This window comes from Microtus ochrogaster (assembly GCF_000317375.1).
Source record: "Microtus ochrogaster isolate Prairie Vole_2 chromosome 6 unlocalized genomic scaffold, MicOch1.0 chr6_random_2, whole genome shotgun sequence".
NCBI lineage: Eukaryota > Metazoa > Chordata > Mammalia > Rodentia > Cricetidae > Microtus > Microtus ochrogaster.
The window spans coordinates 3,135,381-3,152,130 of record NW_004949095.1 but is presented as its reverse complement, the minus strand read 5'-3'; the positions used below and the strand labels follow the sequence as shown (position 1 = coordinate 3,152,130).

Here is a 16,750-nt window from a genome sequence, read left to right as displayed (position 1 = left end):
AACCTTCCTTTTTATTTAAACAGAAAAGGGGAAATGGTGTGGGAAGTCCTTCTGTATATGTTACTTTTATTGGTTAATGAATAAAGCTGCTTTTGGCCAATGGTTAAAAAAAAAAAAGAAAGAAAAACAAATGTTCAATTGTATTGTTCCCACATCTCATTTGAACTAAAGGTGTAAGAGGAGAATGAACTCAAGCTTACTATGTGATGCTCCAATCCTCATGCTATAGTAACTTTACCACATGGGTGTAGCATCTTTATTGTGTTACTCTGCAAAGAACTGTCCCGATCATTTGCATTTCTTCCAGCGGAGTATGAAATTTTCCACCCCTCTACACTCTTACTAACACTTCAAACAAGCATTTCCATTTGACATTTTATTTTGGAAAAAAAATTTCACACCAGCAGAAAAGTTTCTAAATGGCATAATAACTACTCCTGTCTGATCTTCACCTGGATTTACCAATTTATTAACACTCTGAAACACCGGCTTTCACTCCTTTTGTCCCTCTCTCCCCTCCTCCTCTCATACAAACTTTTACTTACATCATGCTACCTCAAACCGTTTCTAAGTTGCAGACACCATGACCTTTCAGTCCTAAAAATTCCCAAATAGGACTCCCAGGAATAAAGAAAGTCTCTTATGTAACCATGGTGAAATTCAGCATGAGAGTTTATAAAAACTATAAGCTTCCCAGTTAAGTCTTTTCTACTACGTTTCTTTACTTTTCTGATCCAGGACACACTTTAAATTGAGTAGTCCTGTCTCTCCAAATTCTTTTTATCTAGAACAGCTCATGAGAAGTTCATGACCTTGACATATTTGAAGGGTGTCACGCTGCTGTGTGTGTTTGCTGCTTTGGCTTTGGTCATCATTGGACCAGGCTGGGCACCCTCAGCAGGAGTGCTGTGTCACTGATACCGTCCTTCTCTCAGCATCAGGAGGGTCTCGGGCTTTATTGTGTTTACCAGCCTAGTGGATGTGAGGTGGAGCTTACTTTCCTTGATGACTGCTGGGGTTGGTCATCGACTCTTTTATTTCTTCTAGAGTTTGTTGGTCATTTGTCTGTTTTTTTAAATATTTATTTATTTATTTATTTATTTATTTATTTATTATGTATACAATATTCTGTTTTGCATATATGCCTGCAGGATAGAAGAGGACTCCAGATCTCATTACAGATGGTTGTGAGCCACCATGTGGTTGCTGGGAACCGAACTCGGGTCCTTTGGAAGAGCAGGCAATGCTCTTAACCACTGAGCCATCTCTGCAGCCCCCTGTCTGGTTTTTAAGATGTATTTTTCTTACTAATTTGTTTGACATCTCTAGATGATGGACACTAGTCCCTTGGCTGTTAAATGTGTCTCTCACATGGCCGCAATCTCAACTAAGCTACCCTCTGCTTTCTAGAGCTTCAAAAGAATGGAGTTTGCACTGGGGCTGGAGAGATGGCTCAGCTGTTAAGAGCACTGCCTGCTCTTACAAAGATCCTGAGTTCAATTCCCAGCAACCACATGGTGGCTCACAATTATCTGTAATAAGGTCTGTTGCCCTCTTCTGGCCTTCAGGCATACATGTAGACAGAATATTGTATACATAATAAATAAATATTTTTTTTAAAAAAAAGAATGGAGTTTGGAGACAGGATCTTACTGTGAAGTCTAAGTAGACCTTGAATTTGCTATCCTCCTGCCTCATGCTCCACTGTGTCTTAACTGAAGGCGCATGCCCCGATGTACAACCAGATCTTTAAATCTGTGATGTGGTTTAATTCCACCTGCTTCCTTTATGATTTTTGTGGGGAGTGGGGTGTCTTTAAAAATATTCTAGGGGCTCTCTGCTCCTCCCTGTTCTAGAGACAGCCACTTCTTTTCTTGCAGTGCCAGCCTCGTTCCAGAGACACGATGGTGAAGGTCGGAGTGAACGGATTTGGCCGTATTGGACGCCTGGTTACCAGGGCTGCCTTCACTTCTGGCAAAGTGGAGGTTGTTGCCATCAATGACCCTTTCATCGACCTCAACTACATGGTCTACATGTTCCAGTATGACTCCACCCATGGCAAGTTCAAAGGCGCAGTTAAGGCTGAGAATGGGAAGCTTGTCATCAATGGGAAGGCCATCACCATCTTCCAGGAGCGAGATCCCGCCAACATCAAATGGGGGGATGCCGGCGCCGAGTATGTTGTGGAGTCTACCGGTGTCTTCACCACCATGGAGAAGGCTGGGGCCCACTTGAAGGGTGGGGCCAAGAGGGTCATCATCTCTGCCCCTTCTGCCGACGCCCCCATGTTTGTGATGGGTGTGAACCATGACAAGTATGACAATTCCCTCAAGATTGTCAGCAACGCTTCCTGCACCACCAACTGCTTAGCCCCCTTGTCCAAGGTCATCCATGACAACTTTGGCATCGTGGAAAGACTCATGACAACAGTCCATGCCATCACGGCCACCCAGAAGACTGTGGATGGAAAGCTGTGGCGAGATGGCCGTGGTGCTGCCCAGAACATCATCCCTGCGTCCACTGGCGCTGCCAAGGCTGTGCGCAAAGTCATCCCAGAGCTGAATGGGAAGCTCGCGGGCATGGCCTTCCGCGTTCCTACCCCCAATGTGTCTGTCGTGGATCTGACATGCCGCCTGGAGAAAGCTGCCAAGTATGATGACATCAAGAAGTTGGTGAAGCAGGCATCCGAGGGCCCACTAAAGGGCATCCTGGGCTACACTGAGGACCAGGTCGTCTCCTCTGACTTTAACAGTGACTCCCACTCTTCCACCTTCGATGCTGGGGCTGGCATTGCTCTCAATGACAACTTTGTAAAGCTCATTTCCTGGTACGACAATGAATTCGGCTACAGCAACAGAGTGGTGGACCTCATGGCCTACATGGCCTCCAAGGAGTAAGAAGCCCGCCCTGGACCACCCATCCCAGCAAGGACACAGCAAGAGAGAGGTCCTCGGCTGCTGAGCCGTCCCTGTCCTAACTAACCCTTGACACTGAGCATCTCCCTCACAGTTTCCATCCCAGACCCCCAGAATAGCAGGAGGGGGCTTAGGGAGCCCTACTCTCTTGAATACCATCAATAAAGTTCATTGCACCCCTAAAAAAATATTCTAGGGACTGGAGAGATGGTTCAGTCATCAAGAGCCCTGACTCCTCTTTAACAGGACCTGAGTTTGATTCCCATCACCCACCTGGTGGTTCACAACCATCTGTAACTCCAGTTCTAAGATATCTGCTGCTCTCTGCTGGTCACCAGGCACACAAGTGGTGCATGGACATGCATGCAGGCAGGCAAAACTCTCATTCTCATAAAAAAAAATCAGAAAATCTAAATAAAATAAAAGTGTTCATTTATGCTTTTCTAGTCTGAACATTTTGATGACCATAGTCATTTAATACTTTATGATATGAAGAGTGAATCTAATTTTATTTGTCCATGTACAAGCCTGGTTGCCCCAACATACTTACTGCACATCTCCTTACTCCACTAACTTGTCATGCCTCTGCTGTTATATATTAAGAGTCTATACATGCCTGGGCCTGTTTATAGGCTCTTTGGTTTTTTTATGAAACTGTTTGTCCATCCTTATGTCAATATAAAATTGATAATAACTCAGAAAAGACTTGTGGCTCCTGTGCTTTGCTCTGGGTCAAGCCACTGCTCTTGTTTCTTTTTCATTTTATTTCCATTATTTGGTCCATCATAGGCCTTCAACCTTTTCTTATAAGTTTTGGTATTAGATTTTTAAGGTCTCTTAAACATTTGGTCTTGATTGAAACTACATTGACTAGTTGTAATAACTAACATAAATAATTTGGTTCTTAGGGTGATGAGTCCTTCCAACTATGAACATAAAGCTGATTTGTCTTATTGATTTTTAATAGATTAATCTTGTGTTTAACTCCCCTGGCTTATCAATTTTCTTAGATATCTTTGTAGATAAGTCTCTAAATACCTTGGATAGCAATTGACATCGATGTCCTCTGTACTCTCCAAAAGTATACCAACAAGCAGTTGCACAGGCTATATCAGCTGTGTGTTCTAATTCACTGTAATCCCAATAGTACATGTAGACAGAATTAGATCCCAGTCTCCAGAGCTCACTCCCCAAGACTATGTCCTCCTCACTTCAAGTGCCAATCACAAGCTTGGGACTTTTTTTGTGCTTGTGTTTTAGAGAAACTAGCTGTAAGATAAGGTTCCCTCCTTGATTTCAATTAATTTTCTAAAGTGGTTCATAAAACTTAGGGAAATAATTAGATTTTTATTATAAAAGCTGTGTGTGTATCTGTCTGTCTATCTTTCTGTCTGTCTGTTGTGCTATTGGCCATTGAGCCTATAGTCTCACATACACTAACCTGCCATACTATCATTAAGTTATACCCAGATCCCACAAATGGTATTTTCAAAGATGAAGGGCAGAGGGGCTCATGAATAGTTGAGACGCTACCGACAGTTCATGGGTCCTATGGGAGGGAGGGTCGTTTTTCTTCAGGAGTGTGGCTCCAGATGGAGTGCCCATGTTCCAGGGGATGGCTCCACACCGTGTGTGTGTGTGTGTGTGTGTGTGTGTGTGTGTGTGTGTGTGTGTGTGTGTATTACACAGGCATGAAATGTTTTTTTAGTCAGGAAAATACCAGTGGGCTTTCAAGGAACCACCCCTCCTTTGGCTCCGTTGCATTCCTTCTGGCCAGCTTCTTGGTAGCTTTACCCCAGAACGAGTGAGAAACATCTGCCAACCCAAGCTGTCCCACACTCATTCTCAAATCATTCTTGGTCTTCCCCGAATGAAACCATGATTTCCTGTACACTGTTCCAACTTCTACTCTGTTTTGCAATTGTGACTGCCTAACTCTTACACATGCATGACAACCATTGTGGAATATTCTTCCACACCAAACAGAAGTAGAGATGCCAGCCATGCTCTAGTCACTATTCTTGAGCAATTTAACTTCTTCATTCCTTATCTTTAAAAAATTGGGCTAATCGTCATCGTCTTTTGATTAAAAAAGATTTATTTCTATCCTTTTATTTGTCTGTGTGTCTGTGTGAATGTAGACCACGCTAGTACATGGTCATGGAAGCTGGGAGAAGGCATCAGATCTTCTGGATCTGCAGAAGAATCTGAGCTCTTTGATTAGGACTGTGAACTAAACTCCAGGCCTCTGGAAGAATAGTAAACACTCTTAACCACTGAGTCGTCTCTCTACATCACCACCCCAAGGTACAGCCCAAGCTACCTCAAACTCATGCTTTCTGTGCCTCTGCCTAACTGCACATCCTCCTGGTGCACACTACCACAACTGCCAGTAGCTCCTCCATAGGAAACACTATTTTTGTGGATAATGGGTGATCTGTAAAGCCTTGCCTAGTCTGTAGGTCATGACTACTGTTGATTCTGGTGACTATGTGTGGTGGTTTGAAAGAAAAAGGCCCCCAAAGAGAGTGGCACTATTAGGAGGTGTGGCCTTATTGGAGGAAGTGTGTCACTAGAGGGATGGGCTTTGAGGTTTCTTTTGTTCAAGCTTCTCTCAGTGTGACTTTCAGTTGACTTCCTGTTGCCTACAAGATGTAGGTCTCTCTGCTATTTCTCCAGTACCATATCTGCCTGCCTGCTGGCATGTTCCCCACCATGATAATATTGGACTGAACCTCTGAAACCGTAAGCGAGCAACCATTATTAAATATTTTCCTTACAAGAGTTGTTGTGGTCATGGTGTTTCACAACAATAGAAGAAAACCTCACAGAGACACACTATCAGGTAAACTTTTAAGTAGAAACACATAAGTGAACATCTTTACTAGGTATATCCAAATCAGCATTGGCAAGCTAATCTGTGGAAATAACGACATTCCAGAAAGAAACTTTAAGTAGTATAGCAAAGACGCCCAAGCCCTGAGTTTGAGTTTTAAAATAAGGAGATGAGATTGTAAGCTGTGATCTAGAAAATGTTTCTAGAAAGCCAGATAAAAATAGCCCAATGTATTTGGGACAATAATGTGAGCTAGTATAACCTGTCTTCAAGTGTTGATTATTCTCCAAAGATATTTCAGTTTAGCCTACTTGGCAGGTCAGGTTTGACTCAGCAGAATTTGTGCCAACCTCCCTCCTAACGGGTTGGTTTCTCCACTTCTCTCATGGTTGGTCCCTGTATTGTTATTACAATCCACTCATACATGCTTAGCTGGCCTGGATATCCTGGGCTACATTCGTTACCTATTTAACACAAGCCCTTTCAGTGGATGTAAGAGAAGATTGGTAGAGACAAATTTTCTTAAAATTTAACTTATTATGCAGCAGGTGAGAACAATTCATGAATTTTCTTTAATCTGTCCATTCCACCTCCTTATATTTAAGAAATATAGAATACTAAAGATTAGCTCATGCTAATCCCTTTTTTCTGGTTTCTTTAAAGGTACACAAACCTAATACTGCACTGCAATCCTGTCTTGATACTCAACTAGGATTCAACAAGTTGAGAAGTGGTTAATAACCAATCTGATTTTTATGAAGTTGTTGTAAGAATTATCCTTGGGGAAAAAAATCTCCTGATGAAACTATAGAGTAAAACCAAAATTTTAACTACTAAACATTACCCTAACAACCATCTTCAAAAAATACAGAGGAATAGTCAGTCTTCAAATATTTCACCGATTACATACTGGTCGTTATTCTGTCTGTAGTCAAGGGTTGGTTCTTCTGATTTCTCTGCCTGTTTGATGCTCTGGCATCAGCCACAGATCTTGTTGGCTGCTAAGATGATTCCACCCTTTATTCATAATCTGTTGTCATCATTCCTACCCCACCACCCAGCCACAGAAGTTAAACTTCAAGGTGCTTGACTAGTGAATGACAAGAATGGACTAAAACCAGTCATCCAGATACATGGATTATCTAATGGAGTTAGCACACAGGCCCTCAGGCTTATAGTTTATAACGGCTGCTTACGTCAAGCAAGGCATAGCTGTCCTTACTACTTCTCGTTGGCCTCATGTGTTATGAGAATGCTATTTAGCCATCACACACTGGGTTCAAATCAGGTGGAATCTGAGAGAATTTTATATCTAGGGGACAGGAGAGAGAGATCAGTGGGTAAAGTGAGGGCCCGAGTTTAGATCCTCAGCACCCACTTAACAGCCAGGTGTGGCAGCACACACCAGCAAGCCCCAATTCAGGTAAGATGGAGACAGGCAGATCCTGGGGGCTTGTTGGACAGCCAGCCTAGCTGAGATAGTGAACTCTAGATTCAGTGGCAGACCCTGTCTCAAAAGCTAAGGTGGGGAGTGACAGAGAAAGACACCCCATGTCCTGCTCCAGCTTCTGCATGCACATACACATAGGCTGTTACATAAGCCACATGTTTAAGAATGATTGTCCCAACCAGTCTTTTCTTACTTCCCCTGAAAGGCTCATGCTGAATAGTTAATGATAGTTAATATGGCTGGGATGTTTAGACCAGTAAACACACACACCCCACATAGAAATAAAAAGTTTGGAAAGATAAATTCCTATCTGTCATACTTTGGAAGGATTACAAGTGTCATTTGTCTGTCAGCATCAAACGTTTTGGGAAGCCACAGATTCCCCAGAGTGCCCAAAAAGCCATGAACTCCTGATTTTGCCAGAGTCACTGCCCACGTCAGTGCCTTGAAGAATGACTGTAAGTAGGCAGATTTTGAACAGGTTCAATAGAGGATAGTGATGAGGCATGAAGACATTCACAGTCGATTTTAATGACTTTGACACAAACACAAATAAGCGCATTGGCACCTAGGCAAAGGGTACTCTATTTGATTTCCTTCAGATCACAGCTAATGATCCAGGCAGATCTAAATGAGCCGTACTGTGGCTTACCAGGAGGAACTTAATGTTTCTCTACAAATGACGCTTGTGGCTTAAGTTTAAATCCTGTGAACAGGCAAAAGCAACGGCAGAGAGGAGACAGCTGTGAACTTTATGGGTGGGGCCCAGGTGAGGTCCAGCACCACATCCTCCCATATGAGGAACCCGCCTCTTTCCTGGGTGTCAAAACTGTTCTGAACTTCTGAAATCACTGTTTCCCAAACACAGCACAACCGTGCTTCTCTCCCCCCTCCTCCCACCCATCCTCCTTGCCTTCTGTACTTCAAAGCCAACCCACAGAGACATTCCCTCAAAGTTAAAGTCATCTTAGAAGTCAAGTGACACACTAGGCTGTCTGGCTTGGCTAGAGTTAGCCCCAGGTGGGCTTTCTTCTGTGGAAGAGTCCATCACGGGGATTATTTCTGAGGATTCCTTTATATAAAAATCAAAAAGAATCTTTCTCTAAAGATGGTCTTCTCAATTTGATATGGCTTTGAGGAAAGAACAAAATAGACTTTTTTCATCCATGTACCCATGGGATCCTGCACAGAGTCCAGCACAGATTTCTATACCTTCCCATTCGCTGAATCCAACTATTGGCCAGTCCCTACATTTATATCCTCACCTTTTCTTTACCAATTGCTCCCGGCCTCTGCACAGTGGGGAGGCCAGTGTGAACCTACACACCTGGATGCCGTCTTTGGGATTATCTTGTCTCACAACACATCAAATACATAAAATACATAGACCACCCCACGGCCAGCAACCAGGGAGTGAGGGGAGTGACCAGTGAGCCTGGCTGACTTGGAGGGTAGAATAGGATGTGGGTGGGTCCCACCGGGCTGGGTTCCATGCTGTCACGTGAGGTCGAGGATGTCTTAGCTTTCACTCATTGGAAGAGGAAGGGGCAGGCTCCTTCTTGCAAGTCTCATGCTTGGCTTGGTGTCTTTGGAGGTGATTAGAGCGGGTAAAGGCCTGGCCGCAGCCCTCACATTTGTAGGGCCTTTCCCCATTGTGCATCCGGATGTGCTGCGCCAACTCGGATGCAATACGAAAGGCCCTGCCGCACTCGGCACAGAGGAAGTCCTTGTCCCCGGAGTGGATCTGTTGGTGCCGCTTTAGGGTGGAGGAGCGGGCGAAGGTTTGACCGCACTCAGCGCAATGAAAAGGCCTCTCGCCGGTGTGGATGCGCTGGTGGCGCAGCAGGCGCGAGGGCTGCGCAAAGGCCACCCCGCAATCAGCGCACTTGAAGGGCCTCTGGCCGGTGTGCAGCGTCTGGTGCTCCTGCAGGTTGGACGATTTGGTGAAGCATTTGCCGCAGGTGGAGCAGGGGAAGGGCCGCTCGCCAGAGTGCACGCGCTGATGTTCCACCATGCGGCTGGCCACGGAGAACTCCCGGCCGCAGGAAGAGCAGCGGAAAGGCTTGGCGCCCAGGTGCGTGCGCTGGTGGCGCAGAAGTGACAGCGGCCTGTTGAAGGTCAAGCCACACTGGGCGCAAGGGAAGGGCTTGTCGTTGCTGTGCATGTTGCGCTGGTGTTTGCGCAGATCGGAGGAGCGCACGAAGGCCCTCCCGCAGTCCGGACACCCATAGGGTTTCTCTCCAGTGTGGGTGCGGATGTGCTTGCGGTGATCGGAGGACCAGGTATACGCCTTGTCGCAGAAGGGGCATCTGTATGGCCGCTCGCCTGTGTGCAGGCGCCGGTGTTGCTGGAGCGTGCTGCGGTGAGAGTAGGCCTTCCCGCAGAGTTGGCACACATAGGGTTTGGCACCATGGTGCTCTTCGGGGACCTGAAGTTTGCTGGACTTCTGGAGGGCCCGCCCATCCTGCACACACCTGTCGGGACTCTCTTCCTGCCCTCTGCCTCCTGGGTCCACCTGTGTTTTTCTTCTGCCCTGCACATTGCCCAACGTTGTTGCTGGGCTAACACGAGAGACTGAAGTCTGAACTGGGGTGCTCTCAGACCTTGGAAGCTGCTCTAGAGAGTTCTTATCTGAGGGGGATGCATCTGCACTGTTCCGTGACCAAAAAGACCCCTCACTATCTAAGAAACTGGTCCCGACTTCCAAGGCTGTGTCCTTGTTTGCCTTCTTGCCTCTGTCATTGCCCACAGAGTCCCTATGAGGCTGTCTCTGTGAGAAGTCTCTGAAAGGGACACTGAGAGCCTCCTCTAATTGAGGGGAGTTTTGAATCTGGGTGATCTTCAGTTCCTTTTTTCCCCAGTCGGTGGTCCTCCCAGGCATCTCCTCTGGTTTCTGCTCCACACAGCCAGTGCTGAAGGACGCAGACCACTTCCCTTCGCTGGACTGAGTGTCACACAGCAAGTTACTGTTGCTCTGAGTGACTAGAGAGATGTCTTCCCCACCATCCTTGTTTTCACTCTCCAAGTTCAAGCTCAGCATCCTGGTCTCATGAATCATACTGCCAAGGGACACCTTGTTCCACCTATCCTGGGAGTCCATTCATGCCACGGTGTGCCAGGCTCTTCAATTGTCTGCTCCTCCTAGAAAGAGTTTCTGCTTGGCACAGGGTTCCTGCAGAAGGGGCAGAGGATGAGGAGACAACAGTGTGTTTAATCTTCATAGCCAGAGGATATGAGAACCCCACCATGGCCCTTTTTCCTCCTGATGGCCATCCAGTATTTTGTTCAGCATCATGGGATGAAGGAGGCTATGGGTTCTGCTGAAGCTGCGTAAATCACCCATCTTCCCTTTGGAAATCCTGCTTGCTAGAAGCCCAGAAACATCTGGAGGAAGAGGGATTTGCTAGGTGCCCACACCTCAAATGCTAGCAAAACAGATGAAGCCCAGAGAAGGGCTAGAGGAGCTAGACGAAACAGGAAGAAACAGACTTGAAGGCACCTCTCTCTTATGGTGTCCCCCAGTAGGAAGACCATGTTAGCCCCTGTTGATCCTGCCAGAAGGCAAGTGTGTTATATCCTATAATGGGCATCTGGGGCTGTTTCCCAGTCACCTCTTCTGAAAGCAAAAAATAATCTCCAGAAAAATGGAGGCAAGAATGTAAGACACCAGAAAGGTTCCACAAGCCACCTGTCTGCTTTCACAAGGGCTTCACAATGGATGAAAAGACCCTAATTGACATGGAGTGTGAGCCGAGGTAGCCAGGGAGAAAGGGATACCCACCTAGAATTTAAATAGCTCCACTTAAAACCATGGGAATTTATATTTTATGTTCACTTTTAGCTCCAATGGTTTTGGGATTTTTTGTTTTTGTTGTTGTTGTTGTTTTTTGAGACAGGGTTTTTCTGCATAATCATCCTAACTGTCCTGTCACTTGCTTTTAAGCCAGGCTGGCCTTGAACTCACAGAGATCCGCCTGCCTCTGCCTTCCGAGTGCTGGGTTTAAAGGTGTGTGCCACCACTGCCCGACTTAGCTCCAATGTTTAATCTTCCCCTAAGTGTGCCATATGAACCCCATGGCACCTCATGCCAAGCACAGCCTGCATGCCCTCAAGGGTACGTGTTCCCCAATTTGACAAGCATGGACTTAAGGTTTGAACAGTAGGCATGAGAGGTAGAAGCCATCTGAGTCTTGGTTTCAATTTCATTTTGCTTTAGCTTGGAGACGCAGACAAAGCCTGCTGCATACCAGTTAAAACAAGAAACGAATGTGTGGGTGAGTGACTCCAGAAGGGGGAGCTCCTGAGGGCCTTGGCATGAGAATAGTCACTGGCCAGTGGAGCGAGCTTGCTTTAGTTTTGGGGGAACATTTTAAGGATGCCAGACACAATGAACACTAACTTTCCCACTTGGGGGTGGGGGGGGGGGAGTGAGGGGGGCTACATTGACTGCTTCCCAGACATGCTTTTACTTATTCCTTCCAGAGACCTTCCAGATAGAGACTGATAGAACCATGTCTTTCCTCCCATCTTATAGACAGGGCCCTGAACCATAATGAGGTTTTCTGCCTGCCCAAGGCTGCAAAGCTCACAAACACCAGTTCAGGGATTTTCTCTCAAATTCCATGACTGTATGTTGAACCCAAGTACTACTACCCCTTAGCTGAGGCCTCCAGAGCAAGGCCTGTTCTGGAGTCAGCCCTGCCAAGAGTAGCCACAGCATCCTGGGGGGAAGAGCTGCTACTCCCTGCAGCCATCAAAGGCCCTTGTGTTTGCTGGGCCAGGGAACCTTGGCTGTGCTGGCTCAGCACTGGATTCCTCCCTGTGCTCATTGACCCAGATTGCCCTCTGCAGGAGAAAGAGGCCAGGGCTGACTGAGTCAGGAAGCCTGCTGTGTAAACTTCTGCCAGGAAGGCCAGGAATGTTAGTTACTGAATGCTCACTGTTACCAAACTCACTAGCTGCTTGCACCGCCCTCACCCCCTTCCTCAGCAGGGATGGCAGTAGCTGTTTTTGAACTTGGTTGTGTCCTGTACCTCTCTTATTAAACTGGACTCTCCACACTTCTACCTGCTGAGTGCCCAGTGGGACTGTGTGTATGAAATGGAGAGAGGTGATGGCGGAGAGGGGGAGGGAGCCTCACTTTTGATTTTGCACACAAAAGCTGTGAATTAAAGGAAGGCATATTGTAGACCTGCGTGTGTCCAGGATTTCATGTCCTCTTGTCTCCTGATTGTCCTCTGAATGCACTGGCCCTGTAACATGTCTGAGTGTGGACTGGTGTATGTTTTGACAAGAAACCAAGTCTGAAATGTCTTCAGCATTGGGGATCTTGGAGAGCAACTGTGTGCACATGTACCTATGAAGAGACACACAGCTAGCAAACTCCAGGTGATTAGCATGCTGGGTCAGGTCTGGAGTCTCTCAGTTGGGGGGATACAGGGATGCTGGGTTTGTCTGTAACAGATACCTAGGTCTCATCCTCTCTCTCTCTCTCTCTCTCTCTCTCTCTCTCTCTCTCTCTCTCTCTCTGTGTGTGTGTGTGTGTGTGTGTGTGTGTGTGTGTGTGTGACAACATGCTGTGCACATTTCTCTTGGTCTGCTTTGTGGCCCATTCTCCTTACACATTCCTTACCCATATGCACCCTGTTCTCCACAGCCTGTGTCTTGTTCCCTCCCTCTGGGCCACAGGTAAGCCTGCTCAGAGTATCAGGCAGTTTTCTGCTAGCTTCCCCTTCCTCAGGAGCTGCAGGACATGCAGGACAGATTGTTTTCTCTCACAGAGAGCCCCTTGGCTGGCAAGCCACATCCATTGTGGATAACTAGAGTGGCCCTCCCTTCTTCCCTTTATAACAGTTGAAGAGGTTTGCTCTTTCCCAGAGCGAAGACTAGAAGGAGATCAGGGGCTTGGGGTATGGTTGTGTGGCAAAATTTGGACAAATATACCTGATCAGGAAGAGGAGCACTGAGAAGGGGGTGTGGCTGAGACTCTGCTCTTCAGATGCCCTGCTTCTGAGGCCATGAGAGTACAGACCTTTGCTGAGCTTCGTCCACACCCGTCAGCCAGCTGTGGACCTACTGCAGCCTGAGTTTACCGACTCTATACACAGACAGGCTTCAGCAGCCTAGCCTGGGGCTTGCTCCTCCTCCTGCTCCTGCTCCTGCTTATGCCCCTGTCCCTTGCCCTGCACTCCCGGCAGCAGCTGGCATTAACTCCAGACACCTCTCACTAGGCCCTCACTCGTTACTCCTGGCTTTCCCATCAACACCTGCTTACCTGGAAAATGCAGACAGTGGCGTGGAGCACCCTGCCCAGGCTTCAGTCACATTTGGCCTCTCAGCTACTGAAATCAGTTTCCTGTTAGCTGCCACGATGTCTCTGGGTCTCACCCTTTTGTGTTCAATGCAGCAGCTTCAGGAGAGGCTCCGGAAGTGGGGTCCACATAAGACATTTAACCTTCTTGCCTGCCTCCATGGAGCAGCCTGGGAAATACAGGGGGATTGTCCTCTCTCTGCCTGAACTGAACTGAACCTCTGGCTCTCTCAGTTCCCGCCTTCCCTTCCTGCCACAGCTGGCTCTCCTCCCTTCCACTCCCTCCGCAGAGGCCTTCCAGTCCTCCTGCAGGTGGCCCTAGACCTCCTGTTTGCTCTCACTGCTTCCTCCCACAGAGCAAGCCACTCTTCCTTTACTCCAGCCATGCTGTGCTCACGAACCTTTAATTTCACATCATTTTCTGAGAGAACATTCCAGGAAAAAGCCTGGTACATCCTTCTCTCATTCTAGTACCCACCTTCTCCCCTATTCTAGTGCCCACCTATACAGAGATGTGGATTGAGCATGGATGGGGAGTCATCCTTGAATTCTTTTATTGGTCCAATTTTTGGCTCAGAAATGTTCCTGGCAATGTAGTTGGTGTATGAGGCACAGGGAGATGGTTTATGGGTACAGAGTCCAAGTCTGCCCTAGCTCATTCTCCATCTCTGGTTACTGATTCCCATGCCAGTCTACTGTGATGAGAACAGTTGCAAGGCTCAGTAGTTTTGAATTTACAGGCATTCAAATTAATATGATAGAAAAATACAGATACACAAACCCCCACGTTCTTAGTATTCTTTCATTAGAGTGAATGATTAGAATATTAAAATAGGAATTTGGAATATGTTACTCATGATGTTACTATGTGGCCAAAACGAATGCTGGTTGACAGAAAGGTTCTGGATTTCACCACCCACTAGGTTAACTTTGGACAAGTTATTTAACATCTACATCCCTTAGCTCCTTATCTAAGAAGTGGGGATATCAGGATAGCATCACCATCGTGAAGGGCTTGGAAAGATTAAGTTGATAATGCATGGCAAGAGCCCAGCAAGGTGTCCAAACATGGTAAGTAGACAGAAAAATTAGCTGGTAGATTATGTGTGGTGGAGTATGCCTGTTGTCCCAGTCCTCAGAGCGCGAGGCAAGGCCTCATGTGAAATTAACCTGCGTTCCCAATGGGTTCTAGACCAGTGTTGGAGGAGAGAAGAAGGAAGACTGGAGAGAGATGAAGGGAGAATGGTTAGCTGGTTTCATTACTTTGTAGATGTTGCCGATTTCCTGGATAATGTGGCTCTTTTTACACCCCTGTGGCCCTTGTTAGTGCTATAATTCTGATAGGAACATTGGCGCCCAACAACAATTCTCTGGGTGTGATTCAGAGAGTGGATTACTCTGCTCCTTGGTGTTTTGCAGGCATGAATTCAGAGGTATGAGGCATGAAGTGTAGACGCCCTCATACCCCCCGAGTCCAAACAGGGTTCAAGAAGCCCATATTCCAGCACTTGTTCATCGTCTAGTCTCTCAAGCGACCGTATCCTTCAGGATTTGGGATTAGATAGTTTACAGGCATGAGTCCTTGGATGATCTGTCAAGAAGCCTATGGAGTTGTATGATGGAGTTGGGCTGTGTGTGACAGATACGGCAAGCACTAACTCGTTCTAACACTGAGTTTATGCTAAGACAACACCCCAACAACCCAGATAATCCTCACCACATTGCATTGCGCAATCACTGTTGGCCTCATTAAAGTTTATGAACACTGAGGCCCAGCCCATCGAAGTATCTAATCCAAACACTAACATCCAAAATCAAGGATACAATGTAAATTCAAAATATTATGGTTTTGACTCTTTTTCTTCTCATAGGTATTTTTTAAAGATTTGGTTTTTGAGTGTGTTGCCTGCATTTGTGTTTGTACCCCACCACGGGCCTGCCTGGTGCCCACAGAGGTTAGGAGAGGGTATCAGATGCCCTGGGGTTAAGGATGGTTGTAAGCCACCACTTGGATACTGGGGAACAAATGTGGGTTCTCTATCAAAGCAACTGGTGCTCTTAACTGCTGAGATATCCCCCCACACCCCTTCTTTTTGTGGCACCGGTGATTAAACATGGCCTTGCTGAGGTTAGGTAGGTACTCTACTGCTGGAGCTACTGTCCTAGCCGGGATCTTCACTGTTAACCATGGCCTTTGCCTGATTCCTGCCTCATTCTCCCTTGGAAACCTCTAATGCCGACCCTCAGAGCTATGTGACTGTGTGTGTGATCTTGACAGTCACTACTCTGAAAGACATTCTTGTCCCTGCACTTGGCTGACTTGATTTCTACCCATCAAACCCATCTGCATTAACCCGAACTGCTACAAGCTGTGACATTATACAGTGATTGCTCGGCCATCTTTTCATGAGTGCCTTAGCAGAACCAAGGGATCTGGTAAATCCCTAAACCAAAAGGCAAGGCTTTTTGGCTTCATTGTTTAGTGAATAAGTGATTGTCCTTTTTCTGTAGCTGAACCCCCTTTAGGTTACCTATTAATTCCCACAGTTCAGAACTGTTTAGTGAAAACAGTTTCCCACCGCCAGGCCTTCGTTCCTCTCACCTAGGTAAATGTGGAGATCTGCCTTCCTGCAATTATCCTTATCAGCAGGCATTTGGTCAGAGTTTAGGGTCCAGACAAACAGCATCCCTTAAGATATTCACAGATCTCCAAGGACATAGAGTTACCACTTGCCCAAGCTGCTGCTCTAGTTTGACCACACAACACCCACAATCAGAACGGCTGATAACAGCATAGCCCAGAACTGTTAATTTAGAGGCCTGGGTCTCTTCTTTGCTTAGAGCAGTAAGTCTAACTCTAGACCTAGACACTTACAGTGTCTGGTGTATGTACTATCTGATCAAGAGCCATCAGCTTCTCCCTGACTGTTTACATAGGTTGCCTAGTTACCTGGTAGCCTCTACGCGTACTGGGAGAAAAGAAGAGGCATGTTGATTGAAAATACAGTCTGTGCCATATTCATATTTTACTGAAAATAAACCTTTTTAACCACCTAAAAATATAACATAGCACACTAACCTTCGCCTCTAGAATTCCCTGATGATTTAATTCCTTTCTTAACTAACTTTCTCCATGAAGGATTTCACCAGATGTGTACTAGCTGCTCCCATGGATTTGTGTGTGTGTGTGTGTGTGTGTGTGTGTGTGTGTGTGTGTGTGTGTGTGAAACCCCTTATCT

The 16,750-nt window shown here is 46.4% G+C and overlaps 1 protein-coding gene and 1 pseudogene across 1 annotated transcript; one reads left to right on the top strand and one right to left on the bottom strand.

The window, feature by feature from the left end:
• The first annotated feature begins 1,878 nt into the window (after nt 1-1,878).
• Nucleotides 1,879-3,103, top strand: LOC101991583 (annotated as a pseudogene).
• A 5,590-nt stretch (nt 3,104-8,693) lies between these two features.
• Nucleotides 8,694-13,650, bottom strand: Znf648 (zinc finger protein 648). Its single transcript, XM_005364005.2, is given in 2 exon segments — nt 8,694-10,323; nt 13,589-13,650. Coding segments are annotated over 2 exon segments (1,659 nt in total). The 3' UTR covers nt 8,694-8,726.
• Between the last annotated feature and the right edge of the window lie 3,100 nt (nt 13,651-16,750).